General features: G+C 38.6%; 1 protein-coding gene across 2 annotated transcripts; it reads right to left on the reverse strand.

Moving 5' to 3' along the window:
* Positions 1–25,939, reverse strand: LOC147170276 (ribosomal protein S6 kinase beta-2-like). Of its 2 annotated transcripts, none has more exons than XM_086082701.1 (16): positions 25,856–25,939; positions 24,045–24,099; positions 23,440–23,477; positions 21,983–22,097; positions 18,130–18,198; positions 17,902–18,049; positions 15,460–15,517; positions 14,826–14,926; positions 14,479–14,569; positions 11,705–11,795; positions 10,579–10,686; positions 9,790–9,852; positions 8,414–8,491; positions 8,173–8,274; positions 3,980–4,092; positions 1–1,215 (listed from the first exon to the last, which is right to left on the reverse strand). In XM_086082701.1, the coding sequence occupies exons 2-16, from the start codon at positions 24,096–24,098 to the stop codon at positions 1,038–1,040; spliced, it is 1,407 nt and encodes a 468-aa protein (XP_085938827.1). In that variant the 5' UTR covers position 24,099; positions 25,856–25,939; the 3' UTR covers positions 1–1,037. The 2 variants fall into 2 exon arrangements, with proteins under 2 accessions (XP_085938827.1, XP_085938826.1); XM_086082700.1 differs by lacking the exon at positions 25,856–25,939 and adding an exon at positions 24,527–24,731.
* Between the last annotated feature and the right edge of the window lie 191 nt (positions 25,940–26,130).

Consider the following 26,130-nt stretch of genomic DNA (forward strand, 5'->3'; position numbering starts at 1 on the left):
ACAAAATGTAGCATTGAGTTTATTTACTTGTCAGTGACATGACAGTGGTATGGCAAGAAAACTCATTAAATCACCTGTAAAGCCACTCAATATTGTTAATACAATTGTAATGAATTTCCACACGTGTTCTGTACAGTGCACATTGATTAAAGAGTTGCGCACTACACTCTCGCAGCACCATATACCTGTATATAATTCTTTAACTTAATTTAGATAAATAAAATCTAAGTGAACACAGCAGCAAACTTGTAGAGAAAAAAAGAACACTGGTCATAGTAATAAGAAATACCTTGATGTGAAAAGCACTAACTAGTTGCTGGTTACGCAACTGGTTATTGTGCAATTTGAGTACAAGTCTCTATTGTGTAATTATTCTTGTTCGAAATTCTTGCATTAATCTTAAGGGCACTTCAAAACAGGCAGCAGGAACAAGAGGTCAAAGTTCAAATAAAATTTATTATCTTGTTTTTAGATGATAGATTTCTGCTGCATTAACAAAACTTAATACCTTCATCTGTCCATCAATACATTTTTCATATTGCTGTGTCATGCAGTCAAAAATAACTTGATTTGACATGTACCGGTAATTGTCTCATATTGCACGTACATACTGGAAATAACTTTACGTGACACATCCATTTGCAAATTACTGTAAACCTGTGATAGGCTCTGTATCGATATCAATCAACTCACAAAAAAAAAAAAAAAACATACAACCAAAAGGTTGATTAAAAATCAAGCTGTTGCCAATCAATCCGTTTATTGAACTTTTCAGCTCATGTTAGATGTTTCATTGGTCGTCATTGCCGTGATACTATAATTATCATTGTTCCTATAAATTACTTCAATTTTCTTTTAGGATGCATTAAGGAAGAAGCATTGAAAGTCGATTCAGTATGGCATGTGTGAAATGAAAAAAAATTGTATGTACCAATCCATGGATTTGAAGACAAAAAAAAAAACATTCAAAAAACCAAACTGTGTACCCCTTCTAAATAACTAAAAGTTGACCTAACCAAGCATGCTTAAGCGAGTCCTCATCTGCGGTGTCCCTTCACCTTATTGTTCCTGGCAGGGGTCTTGATAGGCATACTGGCTGATCCATTCTCCAATGATTCAGGAGATGAAGCTACTGGAGGAGATGTAGGAGGGAAAAGTCCTGGCTCTCCATCAATATTTGACTTGAAGGGCCCAGCAGGGGAAAATTTCAGAGGACTGGAAAGAAAGAAAGAACATAATGTAAACAAACATACAAAAAAGACAAAAAGAAAAGGATGAGGAGGAGTTCTGTTTACTTGGAAAAAAGTTTTTTCACTCAGAAATTCTAATCAAATTTTACAAGGAGAGTTTTCACTACGTTTTACCAGTTTATTCATCCATCCATTTTCCAAATCGCTTATTCCTCACAAGTGTCACAGGGATTCTGGAGCCCATCTAAACTGGCTTCGGACAGTACACCCTGTACTGGTTGCCAGACAAATTTTAGTTACTCAAGGGTTGAGGAACGAACTCATGACCTTGCCACTCTTGCTGTTTGCTACTAAGACACTGAACCCCGATTTGCTCCGACCTGACAGCGCTTGACCTGACAGCAGTCGGCCATTGATGCGTGAATGTGTGTGTGAATGAGTGAATGTGATAAGGCATTGTAAGGCACTTTGGGCACCATATGGTATAGTTTAAAAGTGCATTGTGCAGTTTAAAAAGGTAATATTAAAACTTTTTCTACATCATGCATGCTCCACCAATGCCCAGATGAGTACGAAGAGCCCTGACTGTTTTACTCTGACTGCACCTATCAGCTTCTATCTTCCTTTTATAGTAGAGTGTGCGGACCCTCACACTCCACAGTTTTTTTTTTTTTTTTGGGGCGGAGTATTTCTTACCTCATTTGAAGTCATCTCTTCGTTTGTCAACTGTGGCTATCGCTTTAAGGTCGTGCACGTACTCGCACGCGCACCATCATCAAGCCTGACACATATGTTGCAGTTACGCTTTGGGCCAGAGGTGGCAGTCGTGAGTAAAAAAGTGACAAACTACACAAAGATCCTTTAAGTGCTATATAAAAAGCATTCCATTTGCCAGTATATTGCATTGCTGCTGTGTCCAAAAGGATACCAAAAACTTGGTCTGTTGGAGGTACGAGACACCAACAATAACACACAGCAGAGTGGCATAATCAGGTGGTAGAGTGGCTGTCACCCAACCTGAAGGTTGTGGGTTCGTTCCTCAACCCTTGAGAAGCTTCTTTTTTTTTTTCTGGTAAAATGTACTAAAAACTCTCCTTGTAAATGTATTCAGATTTTTTTTTAATGAACAAACTTTAATGTGTACATCAATCAGGGTTAAACTCCAATGTTTTGATTATGGTGTACTGCACTGTAACAACGAACTTGTGTGGTTTGACATAATTGCTGTTGATGTGTTAAGTCACAACACTCTTGACAATAACCCTTACAGTAAAAGGGGGAAAAATGCCATATTTTACTATCATATATACTGTAAATTTTTGACTGAAGAAGTTAAAAGGACTTGGTGGTGGATGGAGTAGTTTGAGGAAAGTGTACAAAAAATTGGGTCGGGAGGAAGAAAATTAAAGAGATCAGATGTGTGCAAGTATGGAGGTGACAAGGAGAGATGGTAAAGGTCAAACAAAAGTGTATAATGAGTTTTGTTGTTTTTTTAAAGGAGGATTTGACACAAAGGAAGAAGAAAAAGTGTTGTACAGATTGACAAGGCAGAAAGATCATACTGGGAAGGATTTGCAGCTGGTTAAGGTGATTAAAGACAGAGATGGAAATGTACTGATAATAAGCAGCGTTGGGCATGTTACTCCAAAAAGTAATTATATTGGTACAAATTACTTCTTACAAAAAGTAATTCCGTTAGCAACTCAGTTACTGCCATGTAAAAGTAATTTGTTACTCAGGAAAGTATTAATGATATTGTTCAATTCTCTGCATTTGTACATTATTGCACAATAAACTGAGTTTATCTCCAAACTCTGAAACATTTAATAAAATTGTTGTTGCAAACAGCGTGCCGCCGTAACGACTTGACTCGTTACTGATATCAGCCCACAACATTGTCTTGAAATCAAGTTAAATTGATAATAACGAATGCAAAAAAAAAAAAAAAAAACCTTAATTGCGCTCACATATTGTGCGCCGCTTGTTGGCAGCATTTAACAATGCTAATGCAGTAACATAGTGCCGCTAATGCTAACGCAGCTGGCGTCACTAAGGGGGCAAGCGCCGCTCAGCAATTGTAAGGGCTGTTTGATTACTTTTGAAAGGTGACTGACTGTGCTCACTTTGATGATGACAGCCTGACACAGTGCTGATTTAGCCAGCAAAATTGCTATTTTAGTTCGGACGTCCCCTCGTCTCATAGACCAAAATCTATGGAGAGAATTTCTTGAGAGGAAAATAATATGCTACTAAGTACAGTTTACATTTCAGTTTAAAAAAAAGGTGATTTATCTAAAAATGTTGGTCACTCATTATTAAGCAAAATTTTTTTTTGTCTTCCATATTTAATATTTATATGTATTATTATTTTTTATTATTTATCTAAATAATAATTTTCATTTGCACTTTAGAGCTAGATCGTAATTTTTTTTGCAGTATCCTCAATGAAAGGAAAATCATTTTGAAAACTGGAAAATGGATATTATGCATTTTTTATAGTACAAATTTTGCCCCAAAAAATCTCGTCTCATCTCGTTCTCGTGGACTCGTTATCGTGGACTCAATCTCGTCTCGTGGGATTTTTGTCTCGTCCCATGCCTAGTGGCGATACATCGGCAAAGGGATGATGGAAAAGGTGCTGCCAGGTGGGAGGCAAGAAGGAACCCCAAAAAGAGATTTTTGGATGTGGTGAAAGAAGACTTGCAAATTTGCACAGCAGATTCAGAGGACAGGGTTATTTAAAGGGTTGAAGTCAGGGGGAAAAGTTGCGGCTTGTGTGTGTTACATACCTGTTGGGTGTGTGTGGGCTACTGTTGTGTCGGCGAACAGGCCGCAATCGGGGTTCAAAAGAAAAACCTTCTTTTAAACTGTCCAGGACTGAAGGAGCCACATAGGTGAAACCCTGGGTGAAATCAAGGACATTTTCACCTCAAACACAGGCAAATGTTATCATTGTACTCACTACTACATCTTCACTAGTAAAACGGTGAATAACAGAATAACTCTTGGTAAGAAAATATCAAAATTTGTTTTGTGCAATAAGCGATATAATCAGGTGTGCACGTAAGTGGTGCGCTGATGTGCATGCATAGTTAAAATAGTCATGTGTGTGCCAGATTTCACTGCCTCTGTGTGCATTTCAATCCAACTAGAGCTGTCAAAATTTATTGATTTATCGACAAGTAATCGATTATCAAATTAATCGACAACTATTTCACTATTTATACTACTATCCATCCATCCTCTACCGCTTATCTTGGGGCAGGATCTCATCCCCGAAGAGGGCACTCCACCCTTTTCCGACTGAGGAACATGAGCTCGGATTTGGAGGTGCTGATTTTCATCCCAACCGCTTCACACTGATGACCGAGATGAAATGTTAAGGCCACCAAACCGGACCCCCTCAAAGCCTGGGCTGTGCCTAGAAATTCTGTCCATAAGTGCACCGAAGCTGCATTCCGCTTGGTCAGCCGGTACCTGTCAGCTGCCTCCGGAGTCCCACAGGCCAAAAAGACCCGATAGGGCCCTTTCTTCGGCTTGACTGCATCCCTTACCGATGGTGTCCACCATCTGGTTCGAGGTTTGCTGCCACGACAGGCACCAACCACCTTACGGCCACAGCTCCGATCAGCCGCCTCAACAATGGAGGCGTGGAACATGGTCCACTCGGATTCAATGTCCCCCGCTTCCCCTGGGACAAGGGAGAGGTTCTGCCGGAGGTGGGTGTTGAAACTCTTTCTGACAGGGGATTCTGCCAGATGTTCCCAGCGGACCCTCACAATACGTTTGGGTCTGCCAGGTCAGACCAGCATCTTATCCCGCCATCGGAGCCAACACCCCACAAGGTGATCAGTTGACAGCTCCGCCCCTCTCTTCACCCGAGTGTCCAACGCATGCGGCTGCAAATCAGATGACACGACTACAAAGTCGATCATCGAACTGCGGCCATGGGTGTCCTGGTGCCATGTGCAAATATGGACACCCTTGTGTTTGAACATGGTTTTTTGTTATGGACAGTCCGTGGCGAGGACAGAAGTCCAATAACAAAACACCGCTATATTTAAGGTCTATTCAGGAGTACTGGAGAGGAGGAGTCGTCGGAAAATCGAATCTTGGATTCAGGAGGAGCAGTGTGGTTTTCTTCCCTGCCCTTTGTCACCGATTCTGTTTATAACTTTTATGGACAGAATTTCTAGGTGCGGCCGAGGCGTTGAGGGGGCCTGGTTTGGTGGCCTCAACATTGCATCTCTGCTTTTTGCAGATGATGTGGTGCTGTTGGCTTCTTCAAGCAGTGATCTTCAACTCTCACTGGAGCAGTTTGAAGCCGTGTGAAGCGGTTGGGATGAAAATCAGCACCTCCAAATCCGAGATGATGGTCCTCAGTCGAAAAAGGGTGGAGTGCCCTCTCCGGGTCGGGGAGATCCTGCCCCAAGTGGAGGAGTTCAAGTATCTTGGGGTCTTGTTTACGAGTGAGGGTAGGTTGGAGCGGGAGATCGACAGGCGTATCGATGCAGCATCTGCAGTGATGCAGACTCTGAAGAAGGAGCCGAGTCGAAAGGCAAAGCTCTCGATTTACTGGTTTGATCTACGTCCCTACCCTCACCTATGGTCACAAGCTGTGGGTCGTGACCGAAAGAACAAGATCCCGGATACAAGCGGCCAAAATGAGTTTCCTCCGCAGGGTGCCCGGGCTCTCCCTTAGAGATAGGGTGAGAAGCTCAGTGATCCGGGAGGGACTACGCGTCGAGCCGCTACTCCTCCGCATTGAGGAACCAGTTGAGGTGGCTCAGGCATCTGGTTTGAATGCCTCTTGGACGCCTTCCTGGAGAGGTGTTCTACGCATGTCCCACCGGTGAGAGGCCCCGAGGACGACCTAGGACACGCTGGAGAGAATTTGTCTCTCGGCTGGCCTGGGAACGCCTCGGGATCCCGCCAGAGGAGCTGTTTGAAGTGGATGGGGAGAGAGAAGTCTGGGCTTCCCTGCTAAAGCTGCTGCCCAGGCGACCCAACCCGGATAAGCGGTAGATGATGGATGGATGGATGGATTTATTCTTTGAAGCATTAATATTAATTTGCACAATTAAATTGCCTTGTGAGGTTAGTATATAGTCATTGCCATTAAATAGTAGATAAACTGTGGTAATGGGGTCCCACGATAATGTTCTTGACATAAGGTTAAAAATATGGAAATTCAGACAAATTGTTTTGGAAGTGAATTTCAGTAGGTTGGCAGCTCTGAGTTAATGAGAAAACTGGCCAGCAAGATTTTTGAAGCACAGTCGTCTCTCATTTTATTGTTTAGATGTTTGTAACTCAAAGCAAACTTTATCATGCTTCTTCAATAAATTGAAGATATATGCACTTTGTGTTCAACATAAACTAAGGAGCAGTAAGGCTATACCGTATATTACTGTACCGTATCGTGTAAAATTGTATCGAATCGTATCGATGAACGTATCGTATCCTGACCTATGTATCGAGGTACGTATCGTATCGCCAGGTTCACAAAGATACCCAGCCCTAAACAGAACAGTTGTTTACTCTGAGGTAACAAAATCCATCTATCCATCCATTTTCTTAATCGCTTATCCTCACGAGGGTGCTACGTGAAAGATGAAAACAATAAGTTCAAAGTGCCTGTTGTAAGATGCTATGTTCACTTTGTGTCAATCGATGAAACATCACAGAGCTCCCAGTATGAGACCCAGTATAAGCTACGTACAAGGATGTCAAGTTACCCAACTAACATAAATACGAATTATCAAGATAAAAATTTATTTTTACGAGGCGTCAAGTCAAAAAGAACTCACCGATTTCAGTGATGAATGGCTGATGATAATGACATCCTGATGATATACAATATTAAATCATCTTAAGTATAACTATGATGTCCAGTTTTGTGGATGAGCTTGCCTCTAGACCTAAAGTAAATTTGACAAGAGATTTGACAAAAGCCAGCTTTTAGCTCGTTCGGTTGCTTGTTTGTTTTAGCCGTTATAGTCTTACCTTGGAACAAATGTCGGAATGCTTGTTTTGGAACCATTTAGCGGAGTGAGGTCGTCCACACTGTTATCTATTGAAGACATTGCTCCACTTTGTGGATTCGTCATGTCCGATTTACACAATTTATGGGCACATCACTTTACTAATTTACTTGTTGGAGGTCCACAGCTTGTTGAAACTTGGTTTGGTCTAGTTTAATTGAATCTGACAAAGGTTCTGTGGGTTGATTTTCTAATGGATTTCACCGATCGATCGGCCGGCCAATTTATCGGCCCCGATTTCCTTAGTTTTGGGGGATCGGTGATCGGTTGATCCCTTAAATATGAACCGATCTTTTCCACCGATCTCATTTCCCTCCTCAAAGGTCTGAAAAAGTCAGCCACTGTCCTCTTTGGCTGAGATGACTAATAGGCTTTTCATTTTTATTTCAGAGAACTACTTAATTTGCAGTTAAAACAACCCGTTTGTATTATTTCACAGATATTGTTCAATGTTTTCCAATAAAATAAGATTGGAACTATGAAGGTGTATGCTGCTTGTTATGAAAAAAATCGAGATCGGAAAAATCGGGATTGGCAGGTCAGACTTTTTAAAAGATCGGAGATCGGCCAAAAAATTGTTATCGGTGCACCCCTAATTTCAATGGAGGGTCAAGCAGCTTGGCGGAGCTAGGGGCATTTGGGGGTGTGGTTTGCGAAAGGTCCATTACATTACATTTTATTTGTGTGTGTTTTTTTAAGTGACCCCAAACCTTAAGTATCTTTTATCTTTTTTTATATTCCTCCATGGCAACCATGTGCCAAGTACATGCATCTGCAGCAAATGTCCATGCAGTAAACATGGACAATAGCCACACATGATTCTGGGCGGCACAAACATGCTTTTAAACTTATTAACTGTAGTTTTGAGGCATAATTTTTTGTGTGGACCAATTTTTGTGGCGGATTTAGCAGTTGTTCCCCTCTGTAGCCCTACTCACAGCAAAGTTGAGCTCTCCACTTAGTGAGGCATCGTCCGGACTGTCCACTGGTGTCTGTCTGGTAAACCTGGTGTCAAATTGGCTGACATCATCATCGGACTGCTACATGGACAAAGAAATGTTAATACAAATGCAACAATCCCATTAGATAAACCAAATAAAAGTGTAGCAAGGGAATTACTATATTAAGGATATAAAGTCAATGAGATGTGACAGCAGCCAAATGTTTAAAATGTTTTACCAGCTGTGGCTTGTATGGTGGCTCAATTCTCTTATTTAGTAGGTCATCCCATTTGGTTTGCTTGAAGAATGGATGTCCCTGGAGGTGGGGGGGGGGGGGGGAATACAAGAGCATCTTCACACTGCTTTAAAGCACATTATGAGGAAAAGCGGTTTAGATAATGGATGGATGGATGTCTAATAGACACTTAATGATGACTAGATGGATGTTCAAATCACCTGCATTTTGTTTAACAGGGTATGTAATTCTGTGTAAGAGTCACTAAATCCACTATAAAAGCTATGTGACACAGTACTGATACAGTATGTGAACAGAACTACAATACTGACAACCCGCTGTGGAATGGCAAAATAATCTGCACATACAGCAACTGGCCCACTTGGGGGATCATCTGGCCTGCAGGATCAATTTGAAATTGGAAAAAAATAAGTTTGTGAGGACGCAAATGTGTAGGCCTACAGGCTGAAACTTGTGATTGGGTAGTCTAGAAAGCAAAGTGTGCTGGTACGAGGTAAGGAAGTGAGAGCCTGTGTGGGGGTAAAGTTCAAAAGGTTGAGCAGAAAAGCACAGTTAGGGGTTTGTTGGGATGGTTATGGCCGACGTGTGTGCATTAGAGATTGATTATCTCCTCCTCACTGTCTGGCCAGACGCTACAATACAGAAGACACTGTGGTAGCACGGGGTGCTTTGAGCAGCCCTGTGACTGAACGACATTCATCTTCCTCAGCGCCAGAGCTGTGACTGCTTACAGTTCTGTGGAAATTCATTCTTGCTGTTGTAATGGTTAAAACCTGTGCAATTGATTTAAACCTATTCATGCATTGTCTTTTTAAAAAAAAAAAAATATGTTTTGTTAAATGTAAATAACTCATGCAATGCATTCACTCGGTATGTGTTCACTTCTTTATGATACATTTAAAATACTTCTCACTAATTTGTAGTTTGGGCAACAATTTGTGTTTTGAAAACTGTTAAGCACATTTAGAAAATGGAGTAAAAATAAATTAAATTTTAAACTGAAAATAAATTAAATTTTTAACTGCAAAACTAAATTTTTCAGTTCCAAATACCAGTGCCTTTATATACAATCACTGTGATCAGTTATAATGCACATATTATGTAGATGATAAAGGTGAGGCAAATTTTAAAGAGAAATCTGAAGTTGTAATTAATGTTTTGTAAAAAATAGAGTGATTAAAAAAAACATTATCCCAAAGTACTTGTATTGCTTTGTGTTAAAAACAAAAAGGGAGAATGGCAGATTATTGTTATTTATGTTTTTACTGCTCCTGCCTACAATACGCTGGATGTGGCCCCTTAACAACAATGTCTTTTGAGACTTTGATGCCCTTAGGATGTGTGAAAATGCCACTTACTTTGATATCAGCACAGTCTGCTTTACTGGACCCAAGCCTTTGGGCTGGATTCTTCTTCAACAGCTGAAAAAAGAGAAATCAGATTCAAAATGTGATAACTGGTATATGTTGGTGTACGTTCAAAATCAGCCCATGACAGCTGTTGATATAAATGTGTCTGCAGATTATTTGACTGTATTTTACACTTTTATTTGGTTGACAGCTGGTGTAAATAAGACTAAACTTCTTCCACCAGATTCTTAACACTAAATTCCATGAGATGGACCAGTGTTGACCAGATGACCAATAACAAAATACAGTGAAAGAAGGTTTAACATACAAGATGGATGGATTAAGAATTGTACTGTATTTATGTCAAGTTTTGTTGTCAAAACTTTGTCTTTAATGCAACACTTGGTGAATATGCAAAACAGCTATTGACGTAATTCCCTATGCAGATTATTAAAAATATTTAGTGAAGTTAGTTTCCCTGAGTTATTATTAAACTGGCTTGGCAAGAAGGCTCAAGTGAATTGATTTAATTGATGGTTGTAGAACGCAAGTTAACTGAGGGACAACTGACAAGTGCACAAGCCGAAGGTTAACTGGCTAGCACACACATTTGAACAGACTGCTGGAAACAACTCACCACATACAAAACACTCTTGATTCGTTTGATTTAAGTCAAAATGCCAAGTATTTAGGGTTTTTTCCCCCCTACGCATTGTTCTGACAATTATGTGCATTATTACTTATTGTGTGGATAAAAATAACTCATAACCAATGTGGCATCTGTATGTGTTTACAGACCTTCTTGATGAGGTCCTTGGCATCGATGGTCAGATAGGGAGGCAGATTAAGTTTACACTTCAAAATCTTATCAATTGTCTTTTTTCTGTTTTCTGCTGTGAATGGTGGCTAGGGAAAACGACAAAAAGAAATTGAAGCATATTTATGGTGATAATCAACATCACAATTAATAAATACAGTTGTGTTCGAAAGCTTACATACCCTTGTCACCAAAATTGAGAACTGAATGCTATCTCTACTCATGTCAACTTGCACAACTGTAAATATGTGCTTTGCAAGCTAATGTAAACGTACTAACCAAGTTGTTGTTTTAAACATACGTACTCTACTATAGGTCTGTCACATTCGTGGTGGTACAGTGTTGCCACATGTTGTACAACATTTTCCCAAATATATAACGTGAGCCTCTCAGTAACCATATTCATTCAGAGACAGTGTACTACACTTCTCCTGACATACTGAGGACATGATTCATGGTGGCATTAGAGTATTTAATAAAAAGTAAAAGTAAAAATAAAGGCTGCTTCATTATAGAGGAAAACAAAGTGTTGATCACAGACCAAAACAAAAAGTAAAGAGCCACTGTGCTGAAACAGCACTGCAAGAGAAAATAGAACAAATACGGCATAACGGTGTGACAATCATGAAATCATTCACTATAGTTAATACAGTCATAAATTTGAAATGTAAGCTTTTTTTTGTCATTTAATAGTTTACTACTACATTTAAGATAAGATAAGATACACATTTATTTATCCCACAGTGGAGAAATTCACAGCGTTAACAGCAGCAATACACATCATATATAAATAATATCATGTATCATAAAAAATATTTATGTAGCCTATAGTTAAATAAAAACAGAGAAACGGTCGCCAGTCAATTACAGATTAGCTGCAGAATAAAAAAAACATTCTAACCTTACAATCAAACCACTGACTAATTATCCTATTCAGAGTCACTATAATGTGGACTATTCATAAGCCAGCCAAAGAGAGAGGTTGTGAATGGGCTCAGCTGAAAAAATTCAAACCACCAACATTGATATTTCATGATAGGGAGAACACACAGTTGCCGGTTACCATGTTCTAGGTCTCAGTTACTCTCTATAACAGTTTCACCTTACCGATCCCGTCATCATGTCAAACATCAGGGCCCCAAGGCTCCACCAGTCTACTGCTCTGTTATGGCCTGACCTTGTAAGGATCTCAGGTGCCCTGCAACAGAGAGTATGACACCAAGACAGTGATACAGCATACAACTGGTTGCTCCCAACAATGGACCCGCTTAGTCGACATGCCATGGCCCAAAAAGGTGGACACACTATAGTATACGGCCGAGTGAGATTTGTAAATGGATTGGAAGTATTGGCACGTGTGTCCTGCATACTATTTAACATAAATTTAAATGGAACTTACAGTAATTTCTGGACTACAAGCCGTTACTTTTTTCACTTGCATTCAACCCTGCGGCACACACACTCGCGCACATACTAACGCACAAAAAAAAAGAGAGATACAGAGCAATGTTGATGACATGTTGAATTGATAAGATTACCAAATGAACAATAGTGAGCTCTCTCAAAAAATATATATATTTTTTTAATCTATCAGATCACAATGAGGAGCACTATAAAGGAAGCGCAAGAGCATCAGGCAGAGCAAATCAAACCAAAGTGAGCCCAAATACTGTAGGAGAGACAGAACGAGGGGGAGACAATTTGCACCCTCATGATGGAAAATAAAGTCGCGGTAACATTAGAAACACCAGCGGCTTACGGTTGGGTGCGGCTTATATGTGTAGTATTCCCCAAATTTAGCTAGCGCGCCTTATAGTCAGGTGCACCTTGTAATCCAGAAATTACTGTAATACTTTTGAATACAGCCTAATCCCAAAACATTAATTCCAACACAAAGAACAATCTATATATAAAAAAAAAAAGTTTAAAAGCATGACAAATTTTGGCCATTTATACCAGATGTTGTATTGAAATATATATTAAAACAAAAAGTGAAATAAATAAATCTGTCATGCAAAGATAAAAAAAAAACTTACTGTCCTATTTATTTTAGGGGTTATGTTCCGGACCACTCCTGTAATAGACCAAGTCCTCGTAGTAGTGACCAACATTTTATTGTACTATTTGAATAAATGTTAAAGCCTACACTGCATCATCACCAATAACCAGTATGAGATAAATGTGAGGTGCAGGTATTATTTTTGTCCACTTGGGGTCACCATCCGCACATTCTACACTACAGTAAACTGTGCTCTGGAAAAAATATGGAATCACCAGTTCATTCAGTTGTTTAATTTTGTACCAAAAAAGCAAATTACAAACATGACAACACTAAAGACATTTCAAATGGCAACGTTCTGGCTTTAGCTTTAAGAAACACTAAAATAAAACAAGAAAAAAATAATGTATTAGTAGTAACAGTTACTTTTCAATTGGATTGTGATCCGGACTATTTGCAGGCCATGATATTTACCTATGTTTTTCATCAATGAATATTTTCAAAATTTTTGCTCTATAGCTAGATATATTACCATTTACAAAACGTTCTTTCAATCATGGGATAAGAAAAGTGTCCAAAATGTCAACGTAAACGTGTGCATTTATTGAAGACGTAATGATGACAGCCATCTCTACAGTGCCTTTTTGCCTGACATGCAGCCCCATATCAATGACTGTGGAAATTTACATGTTTTCTTCAGGCTGTCATCTTCATAAATCTCATTGGAACGGCACCAAACTAAAGTTTCAGCATTACCACTTCGCCCAATGCAGATTCATGATTCATGACTGAATATGACTTTCATCCAGTTATCCAAAGTCTACAATTGCTTTTCCTCAGCCCATTTTAACCGTTGACTTCAGTTTCCTCCCATTTGTTCCTCATTTAATTTGCTGTGCATTTTCTATTTTCAAGACATAAATCATAGTCAGTTGACAATTTGATGTCTTCATTTGGTCTACCAGTATGCTTGCCTTTAAACTTCCCCATGTTGTTTGCACTTGATCCAGATTTTAGACACAGCTGCTACTAAATACTACATTTTACTTTGATTTATTTTAGTGTTTCATAAAGCCAGAATGTTACCATTTGAAATGACCATGGTTTTGTGTCATGCCTGTGATCTGCTTTTTTTCCCCTAGAAATTTATTGTCTATAAGGTTAAAAGCATATTAATATAGTATATTGAATATTTATAATCTCACTAATGTTATTTGTTTGTTTTCAAGATCAATTCCTACAGTTTGATTATGACATTTAAGAGTTGCACAATAATTTTCTCAAAATGACATTAGATCAATCAATCAATTTAGGTTTACATTCAGAAATAATAAATAAATAGAATTTGCTGCAATTTGCATGTGATTTTAATATATAAACCCTGTTGATTATATATGAAAATAAAAAGGAAGCCAACTGTACATTCATTAAAGTGGTCATATTTGTATTGGTTAATGAAACCATTGATTCAGGTCCCTGGAATCAACCTGCAAAAATTGCTCCTCAAAATTAGAAAGTTTATACTCAAATGAAGTGTTTAGCAAAAGATAATACGTGACTTGCTTCGAATTGATTTTACCCATTTTCTGATGAATAATAAATAATGTAATATGGAATGGACTGCTATTTATATAGCACTTTTTTAGCTATAGTGCCCAAAGCACTTTATATAGCCTCTCATTCACCCATTCACACACTAGTGTTTGGCTGCTGCCACGCAGGGTGCTGCCAGGTCTACTGGGAACAAATCGGGGATCAGTGTATTGCTCAAGGACACTTTGACATGGTCACCAGGGGTGGGGATCGAACCCACAACTCTACGATTGGATATAATAATGAATCTGCTGGTATTAGTGAGTGAGTGAGTGAGTGAGTTACTCACATGTACTCTATGGTGCCGCAGAATGTGTGTGTTACACTTCCATCATGAATTGACTCCTTACAAAGCCCAAAGTCAGTTAACTTGATGTGTCCTGTAAAAAGCAAGAAAAAAATAAATTTGCACTACCAGTGCACTGACTGTTAAAAACTACTCAATGGTGAAAATTTACCTTATGACAAATAAAAGCTGATGCAGCGTCAGTAAAGTTAAAGATATGCCTGACATATTTTAAGTACATTAATTCAAATAATGGAGAAGGGTTTAAAAAGCACAATGACAAACATTCCTTATATGATAAGATTTGAAGTCTTATTCAAATACAAACATATATTTTGTCTTAATTTTACCTTGGTGATTAAGCATGACGTTCTCAGGTTTTAGGTCTCTGTAAATAATTCCATTAGAGTGGAGGTGACCAAGAGCCAGAATGATCTCTCCTAGGTAGAAACTGCACATGCACAAATTGGTTGAATCAATTACCAAAATCAAGGTATAGACACAATTACTAAAAAACATGTTTATAACATCAAATTCCTGTTGTGTTGCTGTGTATCATGTAAAAGATAAATGCAGTAGTGCAAATGGACCAATATCTCACAATTCATATCAGGTTGAGGAAAAAGACCCCAAAAAATAAATAGCGGTAAAATAGTTTTGGACCATTGATCTGTCCGCTTAAAAAAGAGCTTGTGGTTTTTTTTTGTACTACTGTTTGTTAAAAAAAAAAAAAAAATATATATATATATATATATATATATATATATATATATATAGAAGATATTGCTGTATAGTGAAAATGTTTGTGATTTGCATTCAGTTTTGTTTTTGCATTTTATAAAGCAGAAAGACATAAATACTATACTATCTTGTTAGCAAAAATAATTATGTATAAATAATAAATACTTATATAAATATATAAACATAAATAAATAAACTAGTAGCCTGTTTCATATTTTCTGCAACAGAATAGAGAATCCTTACCAAGCAGTGTCCTCCATAAAGATGCCTTCCTTCTCTAGTTGCATGAATAGCTCTCCTCCTGGTGACATACAATTACATATAAAGGTATAACAGTCCAGCTATAAAGCGTACAGTCACAACAACCGATTTGTTCAAATTTTGTTTCCCATAGAGAAATAACACAAAATGTAGATTGATTTTGCTTAAGAGGTAAGCCGTAAAAGACTAAATGCAGCCCATGTTTTGTTTATTTTACCTTGCCCTTATGCATCAGCATCCCAAAAATAAGAGAAGGACCAAAAATCAATTGAGGAAAAGAGTCTGTATATTTTAATTAAGTTGACATGATCAATCTCATAAGACACTGTGCCCATGACAGTGGTTTTATGCAACAGAAATTTTGTATTTTTTCCTCAAATGTTTTGGTTAAACTCTGAATCATACAATGCCTTGGTGTCTTACCATAAGAGGTTCCACTGTATTTTATACATATATTGTTTGTGTTATAATTAGGGATGGATAACTTTCACATTTGACCCGGTACTTTATGTAATCGATACCGGTAATCAACAGTACCGTAGTGCCCGTGATTAATACACAATTAAAACATATATATATCCAAAATTGTCCTGCTGTTACGTACAAGGTGCGTTAAAAATTATGATAATATTGAATAAAATACTCAAGAATAGAATGTTTTTAACCTGGTATTAAAAGCTTTTACACTTAACAGGTATGTTTTGAATCTTCATTCATTCATATTATCAGAGGTGTCCAGTCCATCAGGAGTGAGTGAGTGAGTGAGTGAGTGAAGGACAAAAAAGAGAAACAGAGAGACAGACAGACGGTTACAAATTTGCACACATGTATGTTATATTTTGTTTATTGAATGTTTTGAGTCATGGATATATGATTGTAAATATAATTTGTATATGCTCATATGTGCTGGCACGCCAATTTCTGCTATTTCTGCTATGGCTAGTATGCTAACTAGTTTAATGATGTGTTTCATGTGAATTGTTTATATTGTGAATTTACTTGGCAACAGTCAAGTAAAGCCCTATTTCCACCGACGGTATCTACTCTACTCTACTCTACTCTACTCTACTCTACTCTACTCTACTCTACTCTACTCTACTCTACTCGCAAACCACCACCCTGGGAAACAGCCACTATTAACGACGAACGATGAAGAGAGGAAAAATAATTGTTTCCAAGCAAATCATTACTTTGACTTTTGAAGAGGTGCAAACCTTTTTAACATTAACAGACCAAACACCAGGTACAACAATCCATCTAGACTCTCCTTTGTTTTGGTCAGTGTGTGCAGTGCACGCTAGCTACAGTCGCTGTAGCATGATGCCACTGGCGAGGTGAGGAGGGGCTCCCGGGTACTGGCAGTGGCAGTGGAGACGTACTGTGTTTTGGTGTAGAGCTGAGTAGAGTAGAGTAGATACAGTCGGTGAAAAGAGGTCATAAGTATTAGTGTTTACATTTCTCGACTTAAAGAACTGCTGCCGCCAGTGATGGACTGACAAGACGGTCCATCAATACTGACAGAATGCCCACCTTTGTCGGTTGGTCCTAAAATAGCGGTGACGAAGTGACGACAGAAGCGTGTTTAAACTAAAACGACAGACCGACGATTCCATGTGATGGAAGGGGGCCCAGGGTGAATGACGAACAAGCAAAAATATGTAAAATGACCATATTATACACAAGAACAGAGGGAATAAAATACTTTTCAGGGTGATTTTGAGAGGGGGTAATATATAAGGGGGAGTATTATTCACGGGAAATTAGGGTACATTTGTGTGTGCGTGTCTAATAACGATGATGAGGAGATGGACTAGATCAGTGGTGTCAAGTTCCGGTCCTCGGGGGCCTGAGTCCTGCATGTTTTAGAGGTTTCCCACGTTCAACACAGCTGATTCATATTTAAGCTCGTCAGCAAGCTCTGCAGGAGCCTGATAATTATCCTGATCATTGAATCAGGTGTGTTGCAATAGAGAAACCTCGAAAACATGCAGGACTCAGGCCCTCGAGGACCGAGTTTGTCCATCTCTGCTCTAAATGATGGCCGGATTGACACATGTGGACTAGATGGACTTCAAGTTTGTGTGATTTGGCTGGAAAATTTACTTTTAGCGTGTGAAAACGTGCGTGAGTGACATCATTACACTGGTGCTGCCTTCCAGTACGTCATGGAAAAAGGCAACTCTTTCACTCATACACAACTTAAATGGATCCACTTAAGACACCAAAACATGGTAACGTTTATGTAATCAATGCTCTGTGGCACCGACCCTAATCAGTCTGTACCCTCCCCAAAAAAATACATAACGGTACTTTGGTAGCCATCCCTACGTAATAAATCGACAAAACCCATTACTGGCTTCGTCCTTGATTTTAAGAAAATGGGATAAACAGTATATTGCTTGAGTAGGGCTCTCAGTATCTTACCACTTAAATACTCCAGTATGAGGTAGAGTTTACCACCAGTCTGAAAGGCGTAGAGGAGATCCACTATGAAAGGATGTCTCACTGTCTCGAGTATCTCCCTCTCTGCTCGTGTATGGGCTGTGTCTTTAGCATTGCACACAATTTTGGCCTCAATAGGAACATATGGGAGAGTCACATGGTTAGGGACTCATTTAAACCATTTCTGTTTTAGAGGAGGTTAAAAGGTACCTTTCTGAGAACCTTCATGGCGAATATTTTTCCAGGCATGGCACCTTGAACCTTCCTCACCTGAAAAACCTATAAAGAAAAAAATTGCCTTGAGGTCACGAACACAGAAAACGTGTTGGGTGTTCTAAACAGTATCCAACAAAAGATATTTCCATTACTGATTAAGAGTTTATCAGATTTTTTACACATGAGGTGTGGTTGGAAACGAAAGGAAAACACTAGAATTCCACAAAAAAAAATGTTTTTTTTGTTCTAAGAAAGATATAGGTAAATAAGTTTCTGCCTGTCGAAAAAACTTGCTATTGAATTCTATTAAAATAACAAATTGGGAAGAATTTGTGCCTTTGAGTGGTATTATATTACCTGTGGGTATGTGTTTTCACAGCATTTGTCTCGGAATATTTGTTATTTGAAGGACTATTACTCCCGAAGTTGATGCTAACTTCCTGTTAGTATTTGAATAGGATCTGCCATGCTCTTTAGCATTAGCGCTCGGCTAGCGATGTTTTAAAAACGAAGCATGTTGTGCTTTTAAATACACACAGTTTGTAATTATCCTTATCGTGTGTTTAGTTTTACAATTAACTCAGACTGGAGTGTCAGTAAACAGCTTAAAGGACACTTAGGGATGGCAGAATCACACTGATTCGCTCCGGGTTTGCTTCAAGCTACATGGTGCATTCTAGGCTGGGAGCCAGGTCCTCCACTCAGGATGTTTTTTGTTACCTTTTTTTTTACTATTATTTCCTGTTATCTCATACCTTGGGCCATCACAAGTTGATATAGAGACCACCCCCAACTCATGGCCGTTTGGCCACAGGGGCCATAAAACACCCTTTTTGGGAAAACCTTCTGGCGAAATTGTGTAATTGCAAATGACAAGGAAAATAATCATGGGCTTCCTGTATTTTAATTCTCAAATATCACCCTCAGCATACCCTAAAAGATAAAAAAATATATATATAATATCACTTTGCCAGACATATTACCATCAAAAGTGATCCATTTCAAACATTATATTGTACAAATGTATATTAAAAACTTCCCACATTTATAACCTTCAATTTAAGTCCAAGATGAGCTTTCTATCTGGAGTATCAGAGGAGCTATGACCAAAATACTCCACTGTACACTAAAATTGGAAAAAAACTGAAAATTTTAGAATTACCATTTCAAATTAGATTAAGCTATTTTTCTGCATCTAAATAGAATCGTAAACAATATTTGAAACATGGGTTATGTAGTACTATACTATCTTAAGTGAATTACATAAAAAGTGAATAATGTTATGCCCCCAGGTGGACCAGAGTACCAAGGTGCAACATTAAATATGATCACACAAAATCCGGGAACCAAACAGGAGATTTTAAAAAAAGAACAAGATCCTGACAAGGAATAAAAATGACTTGTGAACATTTCTTAACAATAGGCTTACATTCTGTGCAGCCAAACGGAGAAATATAGTATAAAATGCAGTGCATCTGAACTATAAAATTGAACTATGATAAAATATAATTTGATTTTAATCATCCTCTTCTTCCTCTTCTGATCATCATCCATATTTGTATGGATTTCATCAGCTGCTAATTCATCTTCTTCTGCCAAGACATCGACAAGGGCTTTGGGGATGACATCACCCTCAAACCTTAGTGGTTCTAACTTGCCAGTGTCTGTGTTTATGTGAAATCCATGGCCGAGAAGGGATGGGATCTCTGGGTAGTGCTCATGAGCCCTCTTCCAGACACATACAGTGTCTTGCAAAAGTATTCACCACCCTTGAGTTTTTCAACATTTTGGCACGGTACAACCACAAACATATATTTCACTGGAATTTTATATGAAAGTTAAACACAAAGTAGCACACAATTGTGAAATAAAACAAACTGTATATATTATTTCAAACTTGTTTTACAAAAAAAAAAACGGAAAAGTAGGGTGTGCAAAAGTATTTGTCCCCCCCTTGAATAAATTGTTTGTCGAACCCCCTTTTGCTGCAATTACAGCTTCAAGTATTTTGGGGTATGTCTCTATCAGTTTTGCACATCAGGAGGCTGAATTATTTGCCCATTCCTCCTTCACACCACACATAGCGTTTGAAATGTAGGCAAAAAAGTTACATTTTGGTCTCATCTGACTAGAGCACCTTCTTCCACTTGCCAGCGGTGTCTCTGGCAAACTGTGACTTCTTGTGGCTCTCTTTTAGAAATGGCTTTCTTCTTGCCAGTATTCCATACAGGCCAAATGTGTGCAGTACTTGGCTGATGGTTATTTTATGGACAGATTCCACTTCCTCTGCTGTGGATCTTTGCAGTTCATTTAGAGCAGAGATGGGCAAACTCGGTCCTCGAGGGCCTGAGTCCTGCATGTTTTCGGGGGTTTTCTACTCCAACACGCCTGATTCAATGATCAGGATCATTATCAATCTTAAATATGAATCAGCTGTGTTGAACGTGGGAAACCTCTAAAACATGCAGGACTCAGGTCCTCGACAACCGGACTTTGACACCATTGCCCAAAACCCTTGTTGATGTCTTGGCAGAAGAGGAAACAGATGAGGATGACTTACCAACTGATGATATCCATACAAATATGGATGATGATCAGGAAGAGGAAGAAGAGGATGATTAAAATCCAGTTGTATTTTATCTTAATTAAACTTTATGGTTAAGCTGCACTTTACTATTTCTCAATTTGGCTACACAAAATGTTAATCTATTGTTAAGAAATGTTAAGAAATTGTTATGAAATTATATTTTATCATTGTTCAATTTTATAGTTCAGATGCACTGCATTTTATACTGTATTTCTCCATTTGGCTGCACAGAATGTTAGCCTATTGTTAAGAAATGTTCACAAGTCATTTTTATTCCTTGTCAGGATCTTGTTCTTTTCTAAATCTCCTATTTGGTTCCTGGATTTTGTGTGATCGTGTTAAATGTTGCGCCTTGAATACCTTAGTCCAATTGGGGGCATAACATTATTCACTTTTTATGTAATTCAATTTATATACTACATAACCTATGTTTCAAATATTGTTTAAGATTTTATTTAGATGCATAAAAATAGTAATTCTGGAAGTATCTCTTATTTTACCGATTTAGGGTACAGTGGAGTATTTTGGCCCATAGCTCCTCTAATACTTCAGATAGAAAGCTCATCTTGGACTTACATTGAAGGTTACAAATGTGGGAAGTTTTTAATATACATTTGAGGCAGTGAGATGTATAATAAAATGAAATTGAAATAGATAACTTTTTATGGTAATTTGTTAGGCGGAGTGACATTTTTTTATTCTTTTAGGGTATGTTGAGGGTGATATTTGAGAATTGAAATACAGGAAGCCCATGACTATTTTCCTGCTAGTTCCCCCATGTGTCAGGATACACCATGCAAGTCAGAAGCTTTTCCCAAAAGGGGTGGGGTTTTTTGGCCCCTGTGACCAAACGACCCCAAGTTGGGGGTGGTCCCTATAAACTTGTGATGGCCCAAGGTATGAGATAACAGGAAATCATAGTAAAAAAAGCGTAACAAAAAAACATCGTGGGGAGGGGACATGGCTCCCGGCCTATTCAGGGTACTTTCACAACATAGGGAACTTGTGCAGACTTTCAGGGGGTTGGGTTTTCAATGAATGGGGTTTTAAGAAGAGGAACTATGGCATTTTACTTAAAAATTTAACTGGAAATTACCATGTTTAATTTTAAATACAACCAATGTGAGCTTCTTCAAATTTGTGGGATAGATAAGTGCAGCTACCAAAATGATGCTTGCTTTATAAATTATCATATCTCAATGCCCCAACACACACGCACGCTTGTACACACTCAACCACACACATACAGTACATACTCACCTTGCCATAAGCTCCTTTTCCAAGCACAGTGAGAAGCTCAAAGAAATCAGGTCCAACTCTCTCACTGTCTCTATTGACACATTCACTGGTCAGCTCTACCTCTTCCTTCTGCACACTGGATTAAAGATCCAAATCAGAAATATCAAACAGTAATTTGGAATGGATATGAATATGCATTACACATTCTGTCTTAATTAACTATTCCCTTACCTGCAGTCATGAGCCATGCAGAGAAACATGAACTACATTGTCTTCATTATATTTTAAGGTTCATGCAAGCATGTACAAGTTACTGACTCTTTACTCATCTATTTATTTTCTACTGTTTATGCCGTTTAGGTTCACCCCATGACATGGAGCTGGATCTTAGTAGATTTCAAGTCGCCAATAAGTCAAAAGATAAAAACAATTCACTTTCACCACCAGTCTTAAGTTGACCTAGCATGTATGTTTTTGTACTATGGTTGGAAACTAGAGTACCTGCGGGAAAAAATCCTGAAAGGATGGGACAATAAAACTGCACACAGAAGTTGCGAGGCCGAAATTCAAATGCTTAACCAATTTAATACATATGCAGTGGATACTAACAAGTCTACACACCCCTTTTCGAATACCAGGTTTTTGTGATAAGAAGAAATTAGACCAAAATAAATTACTTTAAGACACTTTTCACCATGTCTGTGAACTAACCATGCACAACTCAATTTATAAAAATTACATATTTTAGAGAGGGCAACTACAAATGAATAAATGAGATAAAGCTGTTGTTGGACAAGCGTGCACACACACCATCATATGCGTGGATGGGGATGTGGCTGTGTTCAAAACTAATCAATCACACTCATCCGCAATGGGTGAAATTAGGCAACTGGAATTGACTGTGGCCCTCGAATACCTGAGTTTGAAGTCTATGGATTAACCTTAAATAAAGATCAGATGTTCAACAAAACCTTTCCAGACATTTTTGTGACACATCTTTACAACACAAGCCATGGTCTACTGAGAACATCAGAGATCTTATGTTCAAAGGTGTCAGTCAGAAGAATGGGGGTATATAAGGTTTGTTTTTCTGTTTTTCTGTAATTTGCATAGCATTTTAAGTTGCATCTTTATGTATGAAAAGTGGCAAGTGTTATATTACAAATAAAGTTGAATTTCATTATTTAAAAAATGTCCAAGGCATTTGTACAATAGAACACAGTCAACATCAAGAGGTGTATTTATGTCACAACAGTGCACAGTACTAAAAACTGGACATCCCATCAAAATTGATGAAAAGATGAGAAGAAAACTGGTCAGGTTCGCTGCCAAGAGCCCGATAGTAACATTGAAGGAGCTACAAGTATTTTAGTTAAGTACTGACTGTATAAGACATTTGATTTGACAACAATCTCCCGTCTTCTTCATATGTTAGGCTATATTTGAGGGTACACATTTATAATATATATATAACTCACTTGTCCGGTTCTGTTACGGTGCCATCACAAACATCATCCTAAGGATAAGGAACAACAAGCCAACGTAGTTAAAGTAATGCCAGTACATTCATATGTACAATAATGTGCATAAGTCTTATGTCACCATTAGATTTGTTGTTGCAGCCATGTCAAAATTAGGAGGCCACATGGTAGAGAACCAACCTCCACTATGGTTTAAATGTAAAACAATTCATAGAAAGCTGTATGTGGGTTTGTTGTCCGTCTGCATTTTTATTTTTTTTATTTTTGCAGGCTATTTCTTGTTATGGAGGATAAAGAACAGACAGGGTGCCGATATGAGTCTGAGGGTCGTACGGTTCAAATGGCACTTTATACAATCATGTGGTTGTTCACAACCTTTGTGGACATTGGGTTTGTATTAATGTGTGTAAACCTCATGTGCGTGTGCTATTAGTTAATAGTTATGATTGCAAAAGTCATATTGACATGAATTGAGAAATTGTGTTTATGAGAACAAAACAAGCGTGCCTTAAGACTTTTGCACAGAACTTGATATTTGCAAAATATTGGTTTGGAGCATTAATAGAACAGTAGTCTTTAGGGGAAACGTGCTAAAAACAAACCTCTGTATCACTGACATCTTCGGTCTCCAAATCTATGTCGAACACTCCAGCCATCCTGAAACCGACACTAAATTAGGCAATGTTCTTTATTAACTGGGTTTACAACATACGCAGTGTGCAGGTAGAATGGGCATAGGCCCATTGGTCGTTAGTTAAACCATTGAAAAACAATGAAATCATTGTGAGCAATCAACTTTTGAATAGTTAGGTCAGGTATTCGTATTCAAATTAGAATGCTAATGCAGCACATAAACACACCTCGATAATGTTTTTAAACGCTTATCAAAATAATGGCTGGAAGCAAAGTAAGAGAGTCACAAGCAAAGCTAGTCAAATAGCAACCAAAACACGTGAGTCACAGACAATCCTTCTTAGGCATTTGTGGCTTTCAAGCTACCTATAAACTTGATAAATTGCCATTTCTTCCCGGCCAGCGTATGACCTGACGTTTACGATTGTCACTCAGGAGTTAACTAGCTCACCTGACAGCGATTTCATCCGGGGATTTCTTAGCTTGCTCAGGGCAGCTGTAATGTATAATCCAAATGACTTTTATACACAACAAAAATGCGTTTGCGATTATTTGTCCCTTCTTCTGTAACGCAGTCAGTTGTGTTTCGCTCCACTCGTGTTTGGCTTCCTGGTGTTGTTAATCCGGCGTCATTGCCAACGTCATCGGGCTTCTCTTTTCCTTTGTGTTTATTGGCGGATAGCTGCACGATCTATGATGCGCATGCGCAAAATATCGGCCATCTTGGATCGCTAACTACGGCAACCACATAGGTCCAATATGTTCACACACGCAAAATGAAACAGACATTGCGAAAGGTACAGGAACAAGTGTATTTTTGTTTGTTTCTTTTATCCATCCATCCATTTTCTTAACCGCTTTTGCTCACATGGGTCGCGGGGGGCGCTGGAGCCTATCCCAGCTGGCTTCGGGCAGTAAGCGGGTTACACCCTGAACTGGTTGCCAGCCAATCGCAGGGCACACAGAGACGAACAACGATCCACAATCATACCTATGGACAATTTTGAGTGTTCAATTAACCTGCCATGCATGTCTTTGGAATGTGGGAGGAAACCGGAGTAGCCGGAGGAAACCCACGCAAGATTTTGACACATGCTGTAATTATTGTTTGCTGTGATGTGGGTACGGTTTATTTTTATTGTCTTTAGAACAATGTGTGGCCAATATCATGGTTGAGGCTGGGTGAGGGGGGGGGGGGCTTTTAAAACACACACACACCGCAGACTTACTGTAAAGTATGACAATGCAGACTCACTGGAAATGTAATGGGGTCAAAGTAAAATATTCATCTTTAAAACCTATAGGATGAAAGGTTACTTAGTTACTTTAAAATGTATCAAGAATCTAAGCTTTGTTCATGTTGTATCATGTTTTTACGAATGCGCACTGTCGCGCAGGCATATAATAGTATTTGGTTTTAGTGTAGTTGCCGTAGTAAGCAATCCAAGATGGCCGATCTTCTGCGCATGCGCGTCACAGATCGTGTAGGGGTCACAGATAGCGCCTTGACACATCCCTTATCGCAAGCAGACTACACTACTATATAACTACTAATACTATACATACTCTTTGGCTCTAAACCGGGGGCCGGAGGTTGGGGGGTTTGTGGCGGGATGGTCACTATTTTTTCTGCTTTGAAGACCCCAGTATTAGGTTTGGCAGAGGCGCCTTTCGTTGAATTACAGTTATAATTCTTTAATTAAAAAATATACAAGTTTCCTCTTTTAAACATCATTAAGCATATCATTTATACATGTATTTAAGGCAAGTTGTAAAATACCTGTCTGAAGTCCTCTTGTTTGTTTAACAAATGTAAAACTTCATAAATCATGCTGCTTCGACTAAGTCCTGTCTCAAATGTTCTCCAATTTCAATACTGTAAATGTATAGATCGTGGGAGTAGTAATATGGCGGGCTCGCGGCTTCAAAAGTCTTGTCCTATCGGCTATCCAATCATATATACAGATCAGTGGTTCTACGTCAGTGGAAGTACGTGCGGTGTACTGCCTTTCTTCGAATACTTTAGTTTTTACATTGTTCAGTGAAAGTGAGGTG

Source organism: Leptonotus elevatus, chromosome 8 (assembly GCF_054856555.1).
Source record: "Leptonotus elevatus isolate MCC_2025b chromosome 8, RoL_Lele_1.0, whole genome shotgun sequence".
Lineage (NCBI taxonomy): Eukaryota > Metazoa > Chordata > Actinopteri > Syngnathiformes > Syngnathidae > Leptonotus > Leptonotus elevatus.

Bases quoted from the DNA above. Each gene is read 5' to 3' on its own strand.
- LOC147170276 (XM_086082701.1), bottom strand. From the start codon at position 24,098: ATGGCTGGAGTGTTCGACATAGATTTGGAGACCGAAGATGTCAGTGAT. The intron at 14,927-15,459 runs GTAAGGATTCTC...GTGCATGTGCAG, and splicing joins TTTATGGAGGACACTGCTTG to TTTCTACCTAGGAGAGATCA. The intron at 9,853-10,578 runs GTCTGTAAACAC...CTCTTTTTTCAG, and splicing joins CCAAGGACCTCATCAAGAAG to CTGTTGAAGAAGAATCCAGC.